This window comes from Camarhynchus parvulus, chromosome 7 (assembly GCF_901933205.1).
Source record: "Camarhynchus parvulus chromosome 7, STF_HiC, whole genome shotgun sequence".
NCBI lineage: Eukaryota > Metazoa > Chordata > Aves > Passeriformes > Thraupidae > Camarhynchus > Camarhynchus parvulus.
The window spans coordinates 2,881,340-2,903,136 of record NC_044577.1 but is presented as its reverse complement, the minus strand read 5'-3'; the positions used below and the strand labels follow the sequence as shown (position 1 = coordinate 2,903,136).

The window sequence follows — 21,797 nt, the reverse complement described above, 5'->3', positions numbered from 1 at the left end:
CAGATCTTCCACTCCCTATTTCAGGAACCAGCTCCAGCCACTCACCCCAATCCTCCCCAGGTGTGCTAATAAATGTCTGTCCTCAGCAGTGAGCCAGAATCAGCTTGCACCACTCAAACTTGACAGAAATTAATCTTAACAGAACCTAAACCCGGCAGAACTTCAATGTAACAGAACTTCAACTTAACAGAACTTAAACCTAACATCACGTAAATGACACAAAACTGAAGTCAGAGTTGAGAGTGCTTCTTTAAAAGTTCCAGATACAACAGAATTTAACTCATTTTTACTCCAGGGTTTCAAAAAAGGTAATGGAAATTTATCTTTCAACAGTTAAACATCAATGGACAATATGCAGGCCAACAACTGACTCATAACTGAAATAGCAACAACCTGGAATTACTGGAGAGATCATAAAGGTGTGGCAAATACGTTGTGGTTTTATGTAATTTAGTTTTGAGAATAGTTCATAGCAGCTGCAAATATTATTGAAAATACCTGATTTGCCTCTAAAGAAATTAATCTGAATTTCCTTAGGTTAATTTTAAAAAATAGCCACTGTCCAAGTCCCAGTCATCAAAGGACAGATGAAATTGCTGCTAAAAGGTCAGGCATACAAGAGAGAAAAGATTAGACACAACAATAACTCAGATAATAGCAAATAAACTCCTTCTTCTGGAGCAAAAAAATAGCTGCTAATAAATGCTGAAGACTCTTGTTAGCTGATTTTTCCAGCCTCATCAACACAAACTGCATTGTCGTCTTGATATTTGGAAAATTCTTTAAAAATCCCACAAAATTTTAAAGAGCAGTGGGTGATTTAAATCTATCACCTAGAATACACAGGGGTTATCCAAAATAAAACCACAAGGCCTTAGATGCCCAACAGCTGAACAATTACATTTATTGAACAACATGTTCATGTTTATAAAAATTATTTTACAAGTTTCTGGGGGTTATTTCACAAAATTATCTGTAGATATGTTGTATAAATGAAATAAATAATTTAGATAATTCCTTCAAACAGCAGCATCATAGAATGGTTACAGCTGGGAGGGACCTTAAAACTCATCCCATTCCACCCCCTGCCGTGGGCAGGGACTTCCCACTGTCCCAGGCTGCTCCAAGCCCTGTCCAACCTGGCCTCGGAGACTTCCCAGGGATCCAGGGGCAGCCACAGCTTTTCTGGGCACCCTGTGCCAGGGCCTGCCCACCCTCACAGGGAAGAATTTCTTCCTAATATCCAAAGTAAACCTGCTCTCTTTCAGCGTGAAGCCATTCCCCTTAACCCTGTCCCTCTGTGCCCTTGTAAAAAGTCCCTCTTCAAGAACCTTCTACAGCAATCAGTGGCCACAGCTGGGAAAGAACACGTGTCTGGAGAGAAATAAATCACCTGTGCACCTTTTAGCACATGGATACTGGGAAAGAGATGCTCAGGGCACCTGTCCCATAATCAGTTACTCCTTAAAAAGCCAGTAAATATTCTACTTGTAGTTTACCTTTCAGGCCTTCAAAACTATAAACTCCTATTAGAAAAGTGCAGCTGAAGATAGAGAGTAGATACACACCCATGAGGGAGGGAGAGTTTCTTCAGCTTTTACTGACATACTGACTATTACAGGACATAAAGCTGAGTATCAGCTGGTTTACAAGTAGAGGTTAGACAGTATCTTTCTTCTTCACCCTAACCAAGCTAGGATTTTATTAGACTGCTTACACCAGTGCTGTGCAGAGAAACTCTAAAATACAGGCAGACTTTTTAACTCCCCGTGTTTGCATGTGCATGCCATGAAGAGCAGTGACACACAAAAAGGTTCTCCAACCTCACCCAAAGGTGGCCAGAAGGTTCCCCCACCTCACTCAAAGGTGGCTCTGGGGCATAAATATTTCAGCCCCTGCCTGTATTGACAATGCAGTGACTTGTCCCACGACAGGCAACGCGACCACTGCCACCTCAGAAGCGCCTTGCTGGCAGAACGTTTTTCATTAAAGTCAGTTTAAGTTAAAAATTAACTTTAAGTGAAGTTAAATTAAGTTTAGTTTTTTGAAGCACTCGGATTATCTGACAATCCTAAGCAGAGGTAAGCCTGCCTATGCCAGCGTGTTTGGATGTGTGTGAGAACAGCAACAGGCACAGCGGCAGAACTGAAGGAGCCAAGTCTTGGTAGAAGGCCAAACCAACAACAAGCACCACCCAACCCTCGGGGCAGAGGAAAACCCCCTCGGAAACAGGAAACACCTTTCCAAGCCGCTCTTTTTTCTCGATGTGAGGAGAAAGAGAAAAGAGTTGAGGGTGATGAGAACTGCAGGTTGTTCTGCACTTCTGCCCCGCTACAAGCGGACAGTTCCCCCCACCACACTGAAAGCTCCCTTCACACCTGCCCAGCAGCATCCTGAAGCCTAAACCAGCACTCCTGCATGGGACCCGCAGGGGAACAACGGCTCCCGCTCTCCTGTCCCCCTCAGCTCCCCGGGAGGAGCAGCAGGCCCCAGCGGTGCCCATTCCCTGTCCTTTCCCCACAGCACGGCGGCGGGCCCCGGTACTTACAGGCAGAAGACGTGCTCGCACTGCCCCAGGGACACGGGCTCCCGCAGGACACCGGCGCTGTGGGCAGAGCAAGGAGAAACGCGGCACTTTTAACACACACAGCAGGGGCCGTGGAGGAAAACGGGGTGGGGGAGAAGGAGGACATTCATTACCAGCGGGAGCAGCTCAGTGCCTTCTCCAGCCGCCCCAGCGCGGCGCGGGTGTGGGACCAGGTGTGCCCGGGCGGTGCCATGGAGGGGGCAGCGGGGCGGAGGGGGCTGCCTGGGGCCGGCTGGTTGCCCGAGCGTCCGCGCAGCGCCTCCCTCATCCCTTCCCTCACAGCGGTTCCCTCATCAGCTCCTTCCTTCCCTCAGCGCTTCCCGCCGCCGCTCCGAATCCCCCGCCCGCCGCCACTGCGCAGGCGCGGGGGCCGCGCGCGCGCTGCCCGCCCTCAGCGTTTCCCGCGCGCTGGGAGCGGGGCGGGGCCGCCCGTGAGGGGAGCGCCGGGGAAATGGCGGGATGGGCGAAATTCGGGGCGGAGGGACGGGAGCACGGGGTGTGGCAGGAAAATTGGGTGTAAATGTCTTCACGTGCGACTCCACGGGTGGGAGTCTGCAGTAATTACAGGGAAAATAGGCTGTTAATGTCTTCAGGAACAACTAGGTCTGAAAGAATGTCTTGACAGTCTTTTTGTCTCTACGAACATCAAACTGCGGGAGTTTGTTATAGTTTAAACTTCTGATCTTTAGGGTAATGGCAGAAATGCCTCCGCACAAGTCTCTAAGTCTATGGCAGAACCCAGTGTCTGAACTTTCGAACTTTAGTGACAAATGACGATACAAGTTCAAGAAGCTCGAAGCCATTTCCTCATATCCCATCCTTGTTCCCTGTGTGAAAAACGCCAATCACTTGTTTTGAAAATTTTTAAATTTAATAGTAATAAAATGGTTATAAAATAGTAATGCAATTAGAGTAATAATAATTTGGACAATTTGAATTAGGACAATATGAGACAATAGAAATGAAAAGTTATGGACAGTCCGAGTACCTTTTTCTGGGCAAAATAAGCCCTACAAAGGACCCACATTAACAGATGATTAACCCTTAAAAACAATAACCTGTTGCATATTCATACACCTCATACATGATGCAGAAATTCCATTCAAACACAGGATTCTGTCTGGTCAGTGTCAATTTCTTCCTCTGAATCCTCTTCATAGTGGAGCAAGGCAGGAAGAAGTTCGTTTCTTCTGATAATGTGGCAATAAATTCTCTTTCTCTGAAAGATTCAGGTGTCCTGTGGCTGCTATCTCGCTGCAAGTCCTTTAGAAAAAAAGTATCCTACCTAGCATAGTTTCTATTTTAACATTTTGTTATAACCTAAAACTATATTTAATACATTGCTTAAGAGAATTAATACAGCATCACTTTCTAACACAACACATATAATATTCATTTTAATATTTGCAAAAAGCCAATCATAAAATATGCGTTTTTCACACCTGGGGGCACAGCCCGACCCTCCGGCTGTCCCCTCCTGTCAGGAGCTGTGCAGAGCCACAGGGTGCTCCCTGAGCCTCCTTTTCTCCAGGCTGAGCCCCTTTCCAGCTCCCTCAGCCTCTCCCGGTGCTCCAGCCCCTCGACATCCGTGGTGTCCTGAAGTGCCCAGAGCTGCGCACAGCACCTGAGGTGTGGCCTCAGCAGTGCCCAGCACTGGGGGAAAGTCACCTCACCGCTCCTGTATCCACACAACTCCTGATACAGGCCAGGTGCCACTGGCCTTCTTGCCTACCTGGGCTCATGTTCAGCTGCTGCCTCTGGTACCTTTCCCAGCTTTCCAGCCCCTCTGCCCCAGCCTGGAGCTGCAGGGGGTTATCCTGGCCAAAGTGCAGGACACACTCGGCCTTCTTGAACCTCATGCTGTTGGTCTCAGCCCGTCTAGATACCACAACAGCATCAAATTGATCTCCTACCCAAACCTGATGCTCCTATGTATGTCTTCCCAGTGTCTGTGTATCTATAACAAACATGTCTGTGAAAAATGCGTATTTTATGATTGGCTTTTTGCAAATATTAAAATTAATATTACGTGTTGTGTTAGAAAGTGATGCCGTATTAATTCTCTTAAGTAATGCGTTAAATATAATTTTAGGTTATAACAAAATGTTAAATAGAAGCTATGCTGTGTAGGATATTTTTTTTCTAAAGAAAGGATTTGCACTGAGATAGCAGCCACAGGACACCTGAATCTTTCAGAGAAAGAGAATTTATTGCTCCATTATCAGAACGAACAAACTTCTTCCTGCCTCGCTCCGCCATGATGACGCCATTAGGATTCAGAGGAAGAAGTTGACAGTGACCAGACAGAATCCTGTGTTTGAATGGAATTTATGCATCATGTATGAGATGTATGAATATGCAACAGGTTATTGTTTTTAAGGGTTAATCCTCTGTTAACATGGGTCCTTTTTCAGGCTTATGCTGCCCAGAAAAAGGTACCCGGACGTCTGTAACTCTTTATCTCTATTGTCTCATATTGTCCTAATTCAAATTGTCCAAATTATTATCACTGTAATTGCATTACTATTTTTATAACCATCTTATTACTATTAAACTTTTAAAATTTTCAAAACAAGTGATTGGCGTTTTTCATATGTCTAACACAGCATAAATATAAATATCAGGCAGAGGTACCTCACCAGTCACCATTATTTCGGGTTTCCAGGGTGGTTTTTCCCTCAGTCTGTGAGTCCTGCAGCACCCCAGCCCCAGCCCAATCTCTCACTTTTGCAGCTTGATGTTTTTTAGGTGGTACCTGCACAGAGACTCAGCCCCTGCCATCCCTCTATGGCGTAATTACTGGAGCACATAAAGTAGTTATAGCAGGAATTTATCACTTTCAGGTAGAAATACTCCTGGCCAAGTAAAAGATAGAGCAGGAATGCCAGGAGCAATTTATAACAGGCTTACTGACATTTCACGTGGAGAAGCTCCGCCAGTGAATAAGCATCAAGCCATAAATCTCAGAGAAAACGTGATTAAAGCGAGCAAGTTATTCTTTGAGGGAACTTCATCATAAAAGGACATGGAGGCATGGAGCTGCAAAATTTGGTTTGTGACAGCCGTAGAAAACAGCCATCAGAGGGGTGTCCCAGCCTTACCCTATCTAGACAGAAGGAGTTCTACTTAAATGGGTGTTAAATCAGGGCTGAAAGTATTTCTTAATAAGTTATTAATGTCTTCCAAGAGGGAGGTTCTACAGTTTCCAAGGGTCATGCTCCTCTGCTTTCATAGCTTGAAATTGTGAATTTTCTACTTTTTTTTCTTTCTTTAGGGAAGGCTAAATATTTATCTTTTTTAATATGAGGCAGAGGTGCAGGGAAGTGGGCTCCACACAGGATGTGGAATTGTGAAATCTCTCAGCACTTTGGAGAACGTTTCCTGCTGTCATCTGGGTGCAGTGAGCTGCTGTGGAGCACAGCATCCTCCTTTCCTGTCTTGGTGGAGGGAAAGGGGCAGGCGGAGGGGCCCTGGGTGTGCTGCTCAAAGAGGAGTTTGTCCCCAAGCCCTGCAAGCCAGGGGACTTAAGTCCCTTAAGAAAATAAGTGAAGAAAATAAGAATAAGGCTTAAGAAAATAAGAATAAGAATAAGGCTTAAGAAAATAAGAATAAGGCTTAAGAAAATAAGCTAAGCCTGTCATTTTTCCTTTAAGAATGAGGAATTGCCAAATGCAACCTTAACCTTAACCTACTCCCTGTTACTTGGCTCATCCTGTGCTCCAAAAACCCAGCTCCCAGCAGCTCCCCGTGCACCAGGGATCCTGAAAGATGGCAAAAGGCCTCACTGCTGAGATGAAACTTCAACACAGTGTGAAGCATTTGGAGCAGGTTACAAACAACACTTGATCCATAGATCTCTTGAGTCAACCTGGCATTTATGTTCACAAAATATGAGATGCCGATATATACTGTATAGCACAGTAAAGCAGATAAGTGCCTCCTCTTCCTTTCCTCCAGCTGAAATATGTTTAGTGCCTCTCTCAATAAATCCACAGATGCAATAGTTTCCATTGTGCTGAGACATTATGTGGGAATTTACAAACACTTACAACTAAGTTAAACTGAGGCAAAGCACTGCCCTGGGCAGCCTGCATCTAACAAATACTTGCGTTCCAGAAAGATGTAAAAGTCACAAATGATTCATTCTCCTTAATTTTATAAAGGTTAAGGAGCTGGCTCTCTTGGAAATCTAAGGAATGTCTTCTTCAGCAGTGAATTACTGCTACCAATTGGACAGTCAGAAGCAAAAAAAAAAAAATGATGGGGGAAGCAGAGGGAAGAAAGAAATATATCTCTAAATTTGGTTTATGCAGTATTTAAAGTACAAGTCAAGCCATTCCAGGCAGTATAAGGCCCACACACTTAAAAATAAATTTGCTGCATGACAGAAAGCCAGTGAAGGGGTTTCAGCAGTGGTGTGATATAGTGAGGCAGCAGCGTTTGGGGCGTGCATGAATCAGCAGCTCTGCACCCTGCTGAGGCAGTGCTCATCCTCACCACCCTGCTGAGGCAGTGCTCATCCTCACCGTGCTGGGCTGGAAATGGGATTTCCAAACAATGCTGGGCTCCAGAGCCAAAGCCACGCTGAAGGATGGCTCAGCTCCCTGGCTGACAAGGGAGGGAAAAAATCCTCGCCTGCCTCGTGCTTCATTTCAAAGCATTGCCCATCTGGTGAAGACCTTTTTATGGAAATACACTGCTACCTGATATTTTATTCATTTAGTGGAGCTCTCCAGCTGTTTCTCAGCAAATATACAATTATTATGTGATGCATCGTGTAACGGGAAGGAGCAGAGGGAAGCAGTTGCATTGAGTTTTGTAAATCTGTTGTTTTCCTAGGGGTTAAAAGAGCCAAAGCTATGTGAAGAGAAGATCCCTCTGCTCTCATCCACCTGAATACAGAGCACATCCTGAAACCTCTGCACCCTGCCAGGAAAGGGCGCTCAGCTCGATGTGCTGCACACCCACAGCAAGTGACAAGATGGATCCTCTTCATCAGAAGACTGCTGAAAAAACTGGAGGAGGTGCAGCCTCATCCTTGAATTCCCTCTCTTCCCAAATGTCTGAATCACAGGCTTTAAGAGGCTTGGTTTGCTCCTCAGGCCACCCGTCTAGGGCCAGTTTTGCCCCACACCCAAAGCCTTGTGAATTTACCGTGGTCGCAGAGGCCTCCTGGGCTGCAGTGCTGGTTTGACAGGCATGGGGCTGCTGAGATCCTTCAGTGCAGGAATTGATTAGGACACCAACTTTTAAGATTTCAAATACTGAGGGATTTGATCCCTCAAAGGAAATAATAATCATAATAAAAAAGTCTATTACACTTTCAGACTAAGCAGCACAGTCAGCATTGCATTGCACAGCATTAAATTATTCCTTGAGTCTCGATAGCAGGAACATCTGCTGGTGTTAGACATGGCATTTTTAATTAAAGGCAGCAGCAGAGAAGCCTGTGGTTCATTGGTTCTGCTTTCACCGTGTGAATTCTAAATCCAAAGGGCGCTTGTACAAAAGATTTGGTCAGAGCACAAGCTCTGGGCCCAGCACTGCAGAAAAGCACCAGAGGTGACAGGTAATTTCCACCTGCCCATCGCCCAGCAGGAGATCTCTGGCAATGCTCACATGGGTCAAAAACTGTGGGGGATTTTACAAAGTTTAAATTACCCTTCTGATTTGACCAGAAAAGGGATTTCCTGCAGAAAGGCAAGTAACAGAGAACAGCAAAGCACGAGAAAACCCTGTGCCCAGCCGGGGACCACGTTCACACCTTTGGTGCAGTAAGTGCTGATGCTCCCCTGCTCCAGTGCTGGGGTGCATGGAGAGATGGCACAGATCCTCCCTACCAGGTGGTGCCCCCCAGAGTTTTAACTTCTGAAGGGAAAAAGTCTGAACAGGTAATAATTTGCATCCCACATCAGCTGCCCTCCAAGAACTGTGGCTCTAAGCAGGTCAAGCAAGACCAAAAATCCCCATCAGTCCTGGGATATGAGGGATTTCAGCATGGCTGGAAAATGCCCAAAGCCCCCAGCAGGGGGGCAATCCAAGACAGAGCCACCCAAAAACAGCCTTCTTGCCCTCTTCCACCTACCACCACCCCAAGGCAGTCCCACTAACCTGAGTCAGGCTAGGCAGTCTGCTTTGATGGGACTCATCCTTTCTTCAATAAAACCTGAACTTAAATCTGGGAGATGCCAGGTCCTGACTCAGCTGGGCAGATGGGCAGAGCTGAGGAGCAGAGGGAAGGTCTCATCTGGGGCTGTGGATGTCAGAAATGTCAGCCCCATGGACACATGTGCCTGCCTTCCCCTTGGCACCAGGGGGCCGGGATTTCCCTCAGCGAGCCCCACAGATGGTGTTTGTTTGCTCAGCCACCATGAAAAAGGAAAATATTTGGTGCAAGCTGCTAGCAGACAGAGACAGACATATGGTTGGTGCGAGGCGAGCCTGGATGCTCAGGAAAGCACAGACAAGGCTCTGCAGCAGCTTTTAGATGTTGGATTGCCCTTGAGCTGGGTGGGACACAAGTCCAGGGAAACCACTGAAGAACCTGGGTGATGGTTTTGTACTGCTGTGGCTTGAACCCTCTTATTAGCCCCCCTCTAATTAATCTTACTATACTATCTCTATTGCAGTAGAATTAGTATCATTAACCCAGTTTTAATTTATGCAAACCTCAGCTCTGGCTCAACGCTTGGAGAGATTCACCCTGGTTTGATGTCTGTTCATCTGGCACACACAGAACACAGGTTCAAAATGACAGAGACCATTAAAGGCAATTACTTGCATTTTTAGACCCAGTGGAGTCAAAGTGCAGGTGCAACACTGCTTTTGTTCTTTTCACCTGTGACTGTTTTTAAAAGTGTCATTGCAGCTTCAAGCCTAAGGGAGATCTTTGTGACACCCCAAAAAAATCAAATTCTTTTTATTTCCCTTCCAGTTACATTTTAAAAATGCAAACCATAATTGTTTCCCACATATCAAGGCTTAATTCTTAATCAGGACTAACCTGCAGCAAAAGCAGCACTGGTGACCTCCATGAGGTCAGTCAGGGATCTCCACACCTTCAGTCAGGGCTCAGCACCTCCAGTTCCACCAGGATCAAGCAGATAACCAGAACGGTGAGTGCTGGACTGACTTTGGGAAGAAATGTGCTGTGGTTTCTTAACAACAAACCTGCCTCACTTTAAAAAATTCAAGTTATTTTGGGGGCCAGAGAAGACATCCCCACTTTGCCTGAGTGCTTCAGGGCAGAGAGAGATGCTGTGCCCAAGCACCAAGGTGAGGATCCCTGGGCAGTGAAGCTGTGTCACCACCAAATTTAGAAATGAGCTGTGGACAGGGATGGAGCCAATGTGGCACGAGCTCCACACCCAAAACACCAAGTACAGTCATGTTGGTGCCCTGCCAGCCTTGCTCTGGTGCATGAGTGTCTCAGCCCCACCTTTTAGCTTGAATAAAGTCAAATCAGGAGGGAAAACTAATACATCAGCGAGGAGTGCAGCTGGCATTTCTGGGGAATATGAAATATGTGGGTAATGCTCCCTTAATTTAAAATGAAATGCTCCTTCCCTGCTAAGCCTTCCTTCCAAAGGGAGGAGCAGCAGGCTCCAGCATCCCACAAAACCCATGCCTGGTGCTTTTTAAATGTGAAAGCCAGAGCTGAGCTGCAGATAAAAAAAATAAGGAAACCCATGGAGTCACTGCAGAGATCCATGGGTGCAATGCAGCAGCTGGCAAGTGCAGCACTGTGCCCTGCACTGGGGCTGGAGGGAGGGCTGGGGATGGCAGAACAGGTCCAAGACCTCCTGGTCTTGCTTTGCCCCTCGGTGCTGATTTACTGTGTCAGCACAAGAGAGATTTTGTTGGGCTGCAGCTTGGCCTGAGCTGTTGCAATCCCTCACATGGAGATCTCCCAGAGTGTTTTCCTGACTTGCGTCCTGCCTGGAGGAAACTAAGGAACAAAAGCCACACCTGTATGTATTTACAAGTAAAGTTATGTATTCTGCAAATAGGTGAGGATATTATTTTTTCCATACTAATCCATACTAAATCCAAATTAACATGATAGTGGCTCCTGGTGATTTATGTTGTTATAGTAAATAACAGTAAGTGCACGGCACTTAGCTGATGATTAATGATCCTTATTTACAGTGTGTTCAGCCCAGGTCTGCAGTTTACACTTGCAAACATCAAAGGAGAGTTCAGCTTTCCTTCTCTCCTGTATTTTGAGGCCACATTATAAATCCTATGCCAGCAGCCTCGGCAGCTGCATTTTAATCCACAAATAGGATTGCCATAAACTTCCAGCAGAAACAGCGGTCTGACCTGTGAGCCGTGGGGGCCGTTTCCCTCTGGAAAACAGAGGAAACCTCTTTTTCCCTCTGGGAACCTCTGGGAGCAGGTCTGGCTTCTCCAGCCTCTGCAGGGAAGAGAGCCAAGCAGTGACAGTGGATGACACCATCACGCCCTCCCCTCTGGGTTTTCAGGGTCTGTCACTCAAATGTACCATGCTGCAAGCACAACCCCTATTTTTGTGCCCTGGTTTTGCTGTAATCCCTCTTCTTGATCCACCTGAGGGAAGCAGGATGGTTTGTGAGCTCCTTTGCCCTCCCAGAGCCAGAGCACATCCCCAGCCTTGCACCTGCACTGCCCCATGCAGGGATTCCCCAGCCCTGAGCCATCCAAACCCTTTGCACAGGCTCCTTTTTCCTGCCCCACTCTGGGGGTGGGAGAGCTCTGGCACAGACCCTCCTGTTTGCACTAGGTGGGTGCTGAGAACCTCTGCATGTCACAGCCTGGGTGGATGAGAAAACAACTTCCCACATCCCAAGGTGATTTCAAGGACGTTATAACCTCATAGGCTGCGCTGCTCCCTGACACAGCCCAAGCCAGGAATGCCAAAGGGGCTGGGAGGAAAGTATGGCACAGCAGCTTTGATTTATCAGGATGAGGCTGGTGAGATAATACAGGAACTTTGCAGTCCATGGGGGACACTTTCCCATTTCACTTGCTGGGAAAAGTGGTGCTCTATTATTCACAGGAGCACTATATTAGCATCATATATGAGCTGATTTCAAGCCCTGAAATCACCTCATGTAGGATATTCACAGTGGAAAAATGACCCCTTACAACATCAAGACTCTCCAAGGGAGCTGTGAAGGTTTCTTGCTCCCACAGGTCACTGACATTCACCCAGGAATGACATTTTCCTGCAGGCTGACAGAGTTATGTGGTTCTGGCACGTGGGATTCCCAGAATGGTTGAAATATGAACTCAGTCTGAAGCTGAACCCCCTTGCTGTGCTGCCTCCACTGTCAGGAAAGGCAGGGCAGCAGGCATGGAGCAAACCATCCCATCCTCCTGGAGCATCTCCATCCCCTGCAGGCATCTGGGGGCCCAGCCCTGGCTGTAGGACCTTTAAAGGTTGCACATGCTTGTACACTGCCTGGTCTTCAGCCCAAATCCTCCCTGTGAAGGTCCCTATTGCTGCAATGGCATGTTCCCTAATCCTGCCTGATTTCACCCATCCCAGTTTATAACCCAGCCCTGAGGAGCAGGAGGGTCCCTCAAATGGGCAGCCAGGGTGGTTTATAACAAACACCCCAGCTTTGCCTTTGCTGCCATCCACCAACGTGTGGCAAAGAGCTGATTGTGGGGGGGAAAGGCCCTTGCTGAGTCTGTGATGAGGATGGTCAAATACTGAATGGCAAAGGCAGGGGGAAGGAGAGGCCTCACTGCCCATGCTCTGGAATGTTCTCACAGCGTGTTATTGCAGCGTGAGCACCAGCACAGGAGGGATCGCTCCCTTGGTGGCTCTTTAGGGAGGCTTTGGGAACTTCTGGGGAGCTCTGGAGGCTCATAAAAAATGAATAAAGGAGTCAGGCTGAGCAATGGCTCTCTGTCAGGACCCAGGACATCCCTCTGGCTGTTCTGAGCAGCCAAGACCCCTGCCAGGGGTCTCAGAGACCCTGGCACAGAGCCCACAATGCCTGTGACTTTGATTATGACCCGTGGAGCAAGTTACCAACCTTAGATGAAGATCTGCAAGCCACGACAAATTAAGCAGAATGATAGTGACTTTATCACAAGGTGAAAAAGTAGATTTGGGGGTTTTTAGAATGGGGGTTCAGGGGGCAAGATGGAGGGATCTGGGCCTTTCTCCTTCTTCTTGGCCTCCATCTTCTGCTGTGATGGTGGCACTTACAGATTGGTTTAGAGTAGAAGCTCACTGTCTAACATAGGTGATAGGTATTAGAAAATAAATGTAAACATTGTATACATAGTTTTTAGTATAAAGACATAGCACCGCCCTGAGGGCAGGCAGAGTGCCTCTGACTGTCTTGCTGAGTGGACCTCAGCAGGGCAAGAGAAAGAATTTTATGGATAAGATGCAATAAACAGCCTTGGGACTGAGAAATGAAGAGCCCTGACTCCTTCTTCAAGTGCTGGGCTGGGAAAAGAGACTTTCCAACTTTTCTTGGGGTCACTCTGACCAGCTAGAGGCCCCGACAGCTCTCTTCCTCTTTATGGCAAGGCTGGAGCTGCCCTTGCCTGGCTGATCAGGTAGGGCTCTGATTCCCCAGGTTCCTGGAGCAGAACGGATTCAGCAGCACTGCAGCTGCTTTGCAGTGATGGATGGGAATGGTTATAATTGTTAATCTGATTAAGGCTATGCTCTCAACTTTTGCTCGTTTTACTGACATAGAAGGTACTTAAAGAAACACCTGAGGAGGAGCATGTGAAGATGGATGGAGCACCTGCTTCCGTGCACCTCTCAGAATTGATCCCAGTGCTCCATGTGGAGCAAGGTGATGTGAGTTTGCATTAAAACCTGGGTTATCAACACATGCCAGCCCTCAGGCTTCGTGGTACAATGATTGGGTAAAGGAGAGTCTCCTTCAGCTTTATTTTCTCTCTTTGACAGGATTTTAAATAAGAATCTGGGGGAGCAAGGTGTGGTTGCACAGCCTGCTGCTGTCCAGAGCAGCCTGACTGCAGGCTTTGACAGGGACTTCAGCTGAGGCTCCAGAGCAAGGACCATACTCCAGACTCACAGCTGGCTGCTTTGGGGATGGCATTACGCTCAAGGTTAAAGGTGGGGGAGGTATTTTGAGTTCTTTTACCTCATGTAACTCCACAGAGATGGCCAAGGGACACCTAGAAGTGCTCTGGTGTTTCTAGCAATTCCTAATGTTTGCATTGCTAATTTTTAAACGAGTTTTCTTATCAAAGTCAACTCTGTTGCTTTAACTTTCACAGTTCCTGGAGGCAGGGTACATTCTGGCACCGCAAGAGGGAAACGTCACGTACAGAAAAGTGTGAAAAGCTCTTACCTTTTAGAAGCACCTGGATCTTAACTGTTTTCCAGCAACTGTCTTTTGGAGAAAATTGCTCTTACAAAGCTGTAAAAGGTTCCTGTGTTTCTCCTCTGGGAGCTCTTTCCCAGGGGAGGAGCAGGCCACTGTTGGTGATGCAAACCCTCACGTACCTCCTCTGGGACCTCAGGGATATCAGGCAGGCTTCAGCTCTGGGCTGCTGGCCCTCTCAGCACGTGTCTGCTTGGAACTGCACTGGTGTAATTAAAGGTACGCCACTAATTGGATGCACAACCCTAAGGGGACTCCTTTAATTGCATTTCAATCTGGTTGGTATCATTTTAACTTAGATTCATTGCTGTCTTGTGCAGGAATAACCCAGCTGGGTCTGTTTATGGAGAGGCAGATCATCCTGCTTCCTCCTCCCTGTCACATGCTGGATGTGCTTCAATTTCTTTGTGTCTGGCTGGGAAAAGAGGCAGAGGGCTGGGCAAAAACCCTTCCCCAGACAACCAGGACATGGAGAGTAGAGGGCTGAGAGCTCACCTTGACCTGCTCATGGAGGTAAGAGCCTCAAACATTACCCTGTCTTCACCTGGATGCCATCTCATGTGCGTTACCATAAATTGTTGTGGCCATTCTTTGTTTTTTTCTTTGTCAGTGAAGACCTGAACTCTTTCCAAGAGAAGCTTCATTTCTACCCAACTTGCAGGTCTAGTGAAAGCCTCACTGCTTAACACCAAAGCACCTCCATAACTCTTGAGGCTGGGGAGATGGTGGGGTTGTTGCTTTGAGCCTTACAGCTCATGGAAGTGCTGCCATGTCCTTGTCTCACTCCCAGCACAGGGCCCTCAGGGTTGCTCTCCCTGGTGGATGCCTTGTTTCCAGAAGGGTCTTCCAGCAGCAATGAGCAGTGAAGAGGGGGCTGCATCCCCCAGGATGAGCACCTGGGAGAGGGAACTGGTTCCAAGTGTTGCTCCATGGGTTGCAGGCACAAGGATTTGTGTTCTTCATCCCAGGCTCAACCAGTGTGACTCTTCCATTCTGGCACATGCCACCATCCAGGTACTGCAGGATTGTACCATGGCATGGGGCAGCCCCCAGCCTCAAAATCATGATAGTCCCTGCGGTGATCTTGTGCATTCTACAGCTATTTTGAGGAGTCAGGTCTCGCCCAAAATGGGCTGCACTCACCATTCTGCTCCCCATCATGCTCCTTCCTTCCCAGTGCTGTGTATGTGAGCAGCATGAGGAGCAGAGCCAACAGCAAGAGCTGGCTGTGTCCCTTACTAATGTTCTTCTTATTATTTCAGTGCCATCTTCCTTCTTTCCATCCTCTCCCTGAACAACTAAATTAATTAGAGTGATTTTTTTTCTTTAAATACTGCCATGGAATAATAATTCTGGTGAATTTAATTTTTTTGTCACTCCCCACTGCTGCTTTTCTGTGTTGTGCTCACTTTTAATATGCTGTTGATACTTTGTTAGAGCTATGCAAGATCACAGCTGTTGTCCACAAAAAAACCAAAAAAAGAGTAAAATCATGCTATGTGCTGTTGCCATCCAAAACCCATTTTTCTTTCTCCACCAGCTCACAAAATAACCCTTCCACTATTAACTGAAGAGACAGATATTTTTCTTGGCTTGTAAAAAACCAAAAAGCCTCACAGCAACTTCAGTGAAGCTGCAGCAATGGAAGGAAGCTGAAGCTCCTCCAACAGGCTAAACCCCACTGTGAGCTTGTTATGAGGATGGATTCCTCAAATTCTGGATCCCAGGAGTGCCTCCTCACAGGCTGCAGCTCTTTGGGCACCACCAGCCCCTAAGCTCCAGCAGTCACTGAATTTTGTTTACCTGGATGTGTTCATCTGAGCTGTAAACATGTTTACTGAACGGACCCAGTAACAAAACCACTCCTGCAGCTCTCATGAAAGGACCAAAAAATCCCATTAGAGACCTTGAATTGTTATTTACAATATTTTACTTAACACTGACTCCTCTGAAGAGTTTTCCCCAGCCCTGCCAGACCCTTTCTGACCCTGCCAAACCAGCCTTCAGTGCCATTTGCACCGAGAGCAGAACTAAGGGAGGATTAGGCACCGTGCTCCCATCAGCAGCACAAAGTGATAACGCAGGAGAGCCAGGATGGAGATTTGAATCACTGTCTCCAAGTCCACAACTCCAATTACGAACCTGACTTCAATCAGCCTGCCAATGCACACAACCAATTCTGCAATTCCTCCTTGACTCCCTGGCCCTGCTTAGCGACTGCCCTGCCTCTCCGTGCTGTTAAATGCATTTTAAATGAAGCCGGTGCCAATTAACACCCCGGGGCTCTGTGACCGCGCTGGGCGGGCTCGCCCTGCCACTGCTGCCCCCTCGGGGGATATTGGGGTGACTGAGGTGACGCTGCTTTAAAGGAGGAAGATGAAAAGCTTGTTTCCCCTGGAACACACACTCATCTCTGGCTCCTGGAGAGGTGATGTGCCGTGGTACACAGCAATCTCAGCTCCCTGCTCAGGCCAGAAAAGGAGGCAGCTTAGTGGCTTATTTTGGAAGCAGAGTCATGTAAAGCCAAAATTTCTGAGGGGATTCAGAGAGGGCTGGCAGTGGGAGGCACCCAGTATGACACCCCTGTCCTGTAGACCCTGCTCAAAACCTTTCAGATTCTCATCAGTGGTTTCTCAGTCAGGGCTCTGCATTCCTGGCCACCCCTGGGACCTTCTCAGGGAGACAAGGAGGTGCTGGGAGGCATGGAGCTGGTGTTCAGAGGCAGGAGAGTGCTGGCTTCCAAGGGTTTTGCCTCGAATTGAGCTTGGAGCATGTCCTTCTTCCAAAAGGGACAGGATGGATCTGAGGCTCTGCAGGGAACGGGGATGTTTGGAAAGTGGCAGGAATGCTAATTCAGCCCCTGGTGACGTTATATACAAGCTCCCTGCCAGATGCTTCCAGCCCCCAAACGGATGTAACTGCTTCTCCACAGGCCTCAGTTCAATTCCCCCAGTATATAAACTCTGCCTTGCTTGGACCAATACCCACAGCCTTGATTGCAAGAGCAGATGGTTTATTTTTACCTGCGAGTGAGAGCGGGGATTGTAGATCATGGCCGTGACACATTTCACACGGAGCAGATGTTTCTATTAATGCCAGAATTGGGTGGGAATTCAAAGGATGCTTTTGGCTTTTTTTCTCCTCAAAACTCTATTTTACACAATTAAATTGCAACTTGCTGAAGTATTCCAATGAATCACTTCCTTTTTTTTTTTCCTTTCCCTGTTTGATTAGTAGGCTCTAAAGGGATAAAAGAATAGTTTTGTATCAGTCTCCCTCAATTACATGTAAAATACATCTGGACAGAGTCTGAAGATCCATCTTTCACTGGCAGTTGCAAAGCCATCGACATAATAAAATAATACTCTGATTGGTATTACAAGGCTGCATTTAAATCATTGGCATTCATGCTCCGAGTCCTTTGCAGGGAGCACAAGCCCTCCATTAGAGAAAAGCTTAATTTTATACTGTGATCTGTGTAAGATGTGCAATGAAAATGAGAAAAAAGAGCTTTTGCAGAGCTGGAGACATAATAATAGAAGCTACAATGGATGTCTGGGCAGCTTTTTCAGCCACTTATAAACTGCAGGTGTCAAATGCATTCTGGAAAGAAGCTGTATCCCAGTTTTAATTACAGTCAGCAGGTTGAGGCATAATTCAAAGCTCTATAATACTTTCAATCCATAATAAAACTCCTCCTACTATCAGTAAGAAGTTTACACCAAGACCAAGGAGAGGACATGACCTTGCAGCAGCTAAACCTTGAACTTCAGCATCCCACTGAATTTCAGGGGTGTTTGGGGTTTTACAAAGTGCCTACTCCTTGCACAATTCTCACAGCAAACCTTGGCATCGCAGAGGAGCTGGCCTAGTCAAACTCATGGTCAGGGTAACAAAGATGTGTCATTGCAGCTTTCATCAAAGGTTCCTTTGATTTAAATTAGTTTGAGGGAAGGAAAAGAAAAGGAAAAAGAAACCACCTGGCTGGAATTGTGTGGGTGAACCCAGATAAGTTGTATGGGCCACCCCAGGTCTCACAAGGTAAGGCTTTATCTGCAATCTGTTTTACCAGCAACAGCAAGTTTATTGAGCTCAGAGTTTAAGTTCATTTTGTGCTTGAAGGTACATCAATGCCCTGACCCAAACCCGAGTTTCTGGGGCCTTATGCTGATGCATCTAATAAAGAATCATATTAAACTATCCTATCTATTAATCATTCTGGGGGAAGAGAGCAGGGTGTGTGTGGTGGTGTGCTGAACTCAGCTGCTGGGGGCTGCTGTCAGAATGGGCAGAGCACTCCCTCCAAGCCAGCAGGCAGAGTCTTTGAAGCAGGAGCTAATGATGCCTTGTTATGTGGGAAAACACAGCTCCAGAGTCAGGGGGCAGCCAGCACGTGGGGCTGAGGAGGAAGGTCACTGGAGAGGACACAGAGAGGCAAAGCTGCTGGAGATGGAGGCTTTATGAGCAAAGGGGGATGCTCCTTGCTTCTGCTGTGCTCAGGGAAATACAATTTTATGAAGCAAAGAGCTTCTTCCTGTCAGAGCATTCAGCCAACAGACCTGCCCTGTACCACTCCTCAGCTGTTCCAGAGCAGCCCTGAACTCCAGCCAGAAGGAGAAGGGGGCTTCTGGGGGAATCATCTTCCACTGGGTACCAAGAGCCAGGAACTGCCTGGGACCAGGGGACTCACTTGAGGAGTTACACAGAGCTGGAATAAGCTACAGGAACAAACCAAAACCACTGGAAGCACTAACTTATAAAATAATTGTATTTGTGCTGACATAACCGGATAAGCTCTGTGTCATTACCAAAGGTGGCCCCCACCAGTGGCCTTTGCCGCTGTCAGTATTTAACACCTCCATCCTCACAACCCCCGTGTGAGGAGGGGCAAGGCCATGAGCCCCATTTCCCCAGGGGGAGCCTGTCAAAACTGAGCCACTTTCACCCAGGAAGTCTGCTGCTGAGCAGAGAGAGGAGGTGAGCTTTTCTCTGTGGCTGTGGGGCTGCTTTGTGGTCAGACACCCTGCACTGCCCACAGCTCCTCTGCTCCATCACAGCCACAAGCAGCAGGTGGTGTTTAAATCCTCACAGCCATTAGAGTGATCATAAAACAAGACTTTGGGGTGTAGGGGAAAGAACCTGTGGAAAGCCCAATCTGATTTGTAACCAAGTGCCAGTCTCAAACACCTACCACGTTCCTAGTGACATTAATTAAGCGCATATCAAAAAAACAAAGTACTTTAAGAAAGTGGGACTGCTTATCCCCATCACCCTAAAATCACTTAAAACAGGGTTGGAGGGGCTGTCAGGTCTTTTCCCCAGCTTCTATGATCCCGTGTGGGTGGACCCCTTCAATAGATGGAGCTAATGGTGCTAGCCTGGCTACTTGTGTCAGAGCTGTCCAGCGTCACATCAGGACCTGCATCCGTGCCATCAGGATCTGCTTGATCTTTAGCAAAGTTGATGAAAACCTGCAAGTTTAAAGGAAAACACTCAGTGTGTGACAGCATAAATAATTTATGACATGAATGAATACAAAAAAGGTATGGCTGTTCATTTGACTGTGAGCCTGGAGAGCTCGCTCGGGGATGGATTCACGCTGAATTTGAGAATTTCAAATTGTCGGGCTTCTGTGGGCTCATGTGAATAAACAGATGTGCAGACATTCCTGCATGGAACCTCATTGTCCTGCAGCTCAGGCTCCCCAGGAGCCAGCAAGGCACTGCCCATGCAGTGCTCCTTTCAATCACACTGTAATACAGTCCCATGATTACTTCATAAACCCATCTATCCCTGTGTAATTGACATCTGCGCACGCACAACTGCAGAGTGTACAGAGAGGTGTATGAAATCACACATAACAGCCTTCCTTTCAACAGCAGCTAATGAATACAGAAAGGACTCTCACTAGAACACTCCCTGCAATCACATTTGCATATTCACAGAGCCAAGCTGTCCTCCCACAAAATCTGAGCTGGGGCCTCCTGCGCTTTGCCTGCCTGTTTCTCTCACAGCCACTGCCCCTTACTGGAGCAGCACTGAGGAAATCCCCTCCCAGACTGCTGTGTCACAGTCCATGGCACTGCAGGGCTGCAGCTCTGCTCCTCTGTCTGGGACAAACCTAATATTCCAGGTGCTGATGCTCAACAGGGTGATTTCTGCTGGATAGTCCTTGTGGCAATCCCTTCAGCTGATGTGCTCCCTACGAGATTTTGCTGCCATTGGGAATGTCCTTCCAAGGGAAAATTGAATGAACCCCAAAGTTTGGAATAATGCTAAGTGAACTTACAACCTGAAAAGTGAAATTAAGCATATTTTCAGTACCATGGAAAGCCTAGCCCTGGACTTGGGGGTGATTCATAGTCCTGCCCTTCACCCACACCCACAAGGCTCCTGAAATCAGCAGTGAAAGAGAGAAGAATAGATCCTTTATGCTCCAGGCAGCTTTCTGTGTGTGTTTCCCTAGCACCAGCAGAGGTACCTGGAGGCAGCAGTGCTGACAAAGTACCCCCAGGAGGAATATAGATGGAAATCCCTTTCAAACTGTAGTCTATTGTGTGCAGCAGTCCATTATGTGTAAGCATCATTCTGCTCCCCTGTTAGCAGTTTTAAATGGATGGCCTCCCATTTTAATTCCTTACCTCCTCCAACGTTGTCTGACTCACAGAGAAGTGCCTGATGTTGAAGGCTGCTTTGTTGCCTTCCAGGAGATCAAATATATTTGCTACCCCTCCTGCAGAGACTGGGACGTGGTACTCCACCATCTTGAAATGCTGATCCTGTGGGGACAGCAGTGGTGGGGGAAAGCCCAGAGCCAACAAATCCAACAGCTGGGCCACGGCAGGATGAAGGGGCAGGGGCTGTGGTGTCTCCTGAGTGTTATTGTCTGGGAGTGACCAGTGCTTCCCCACTGGGAGTTCTTGTGGGGTTTGTGACTGGGGAGCACAACTAAACTGCAAGGCTGGAGGCTGCAGGGTGGCCATGGCATTTTGCAGCTCCAGGTGTGCAGTTTTGATTCATGCAGAGATTGAGTTACAGACAATGGATGGGATTTGTGACTCAGTTACTCTGGTTTTACAATTACTCAGTTACTGGAAGTACTGGAAGCGTCTCTACCCACTGAACCTAAAGGGGGTTTCCATCCATTCCAGGCTGCAGTGGGAAGGGCATTCCCAGGGCAGAGGGTCACCTAACAGCTGCCTTCCAGGGTCACTGCAGCTCTTTGGCTGATGTTACTTCAGCCACCAGGAACTGGAGTGCTCCAGCCCTCAGAAAATGTAGCTGAAAGCAGCGACAAGTGTGGCTCTGAGAGCTCAGATCTATGAGCTCAGTTTGTCACAAGATGTCCACCTTGCAAGGACCTTCTTGGTCTCTTTGAAGGGATTTTGAAAGCCTCTCCTGAAAGCATTTGCCATGCTTACCTTCAGGCATGTATTTGGGAAGTGTGACTTCATGAACTCGGTCAGCTTCTCGGTGCAAACTGTGCTGCTGTTTAAGTGCATCTTCACAGTGAATCCTCTTCCAAATCTGGGGGAAAAAGAAAATCACAATTAACGCTGTAGAAAAGAGAAAAACAGATGAAGAAACCCCTTTGAGAGTGCTGCACAGCCTCTTTGGGGAAATCTAATCCAGGCACGGTGCAGCTTGAATGGGGTCAGGGTTGTTAACCTGGAGTGAAATTTAGTAAGAAGCTGAGCTATTGTTATAACTAATAAAACCAAAGCTCAGCCCTAATACACATTTCTCATTTGTAGCAGTGAACAGAATACTTTGGGGGACACATTCTGGGAAGACAGGTTGTGAGGGAGTAGAAAGTGCATTAGTTAACACAGAATTTCAGCAGTGTT

The 21,797-nt window shown here is 47.3% G+C and overlaps 2 protein-coding genes across 3 annotated transcripts in view; both read right to left on the bottom strand.

Annotated features, from left to right (window-relative positions):
• Nucleotides 1-2,895, bottom strand: part of BARD1 (BRCA1 associated RING domain 1) — a 43,201-nt gene extending 40,306 nt beyond the window's left edge. Inside the window, exons 1-2 of one of the 2 annotated variants that reach the window (XM_030952521.1) lie at nucleotides 2,701-2,895; nucleotides 2,549-2,605 (exon numbers count right to left, since the gene is read on the bottom strand). In XM_030952521.1, the coding sequence (XP_030808381.1) occupies nucleotides 2,549-2,605; nucleotides 2,701-2,855 (212 nt within the window). In that variant the 5' untranslated portion in view covers nucleotides 2,856-2,895. The remainder of the gene's footprint in view (nucleotides 1-2,548; nucleotides 2,606-2,700) is intronic. The other variant, XM_030952522.1, reaches the window with a different exon arrangement.
• Nucleotides 2,896-19,084: 16,189 nt separating this feature from the next.
• Nucleotides 19,085-21,797, bottom strand: part of ABCA12 (ATP binding cassette subfamily A member 12) — a 78,530-nt gene continuing 75,817 nt past the window's right edge. The window contains exons 52-54 of the mRNA XM_030952313.1: nucleotides 21,372-21,477; nucleotides 20,592-20,729; nucleotides 19,085-19,421 (exon numbers count right to left, since the gene is read on the bottom strand). Coding sequence (XP_030808173.1) covers nucleotides 19,302-19,421; nucleotides 20,592-20,729; nucleotides 21,372-21,477 — 364 coding nt within the window. The 3' untranslated portion in view covers nucleotides 19,085-19,301. The remainder of the gene's footprint in view (nucleotides 19,422-20,591; nucleotides 20,730-21,371; nucleotides 21,478-21,797) is intronic.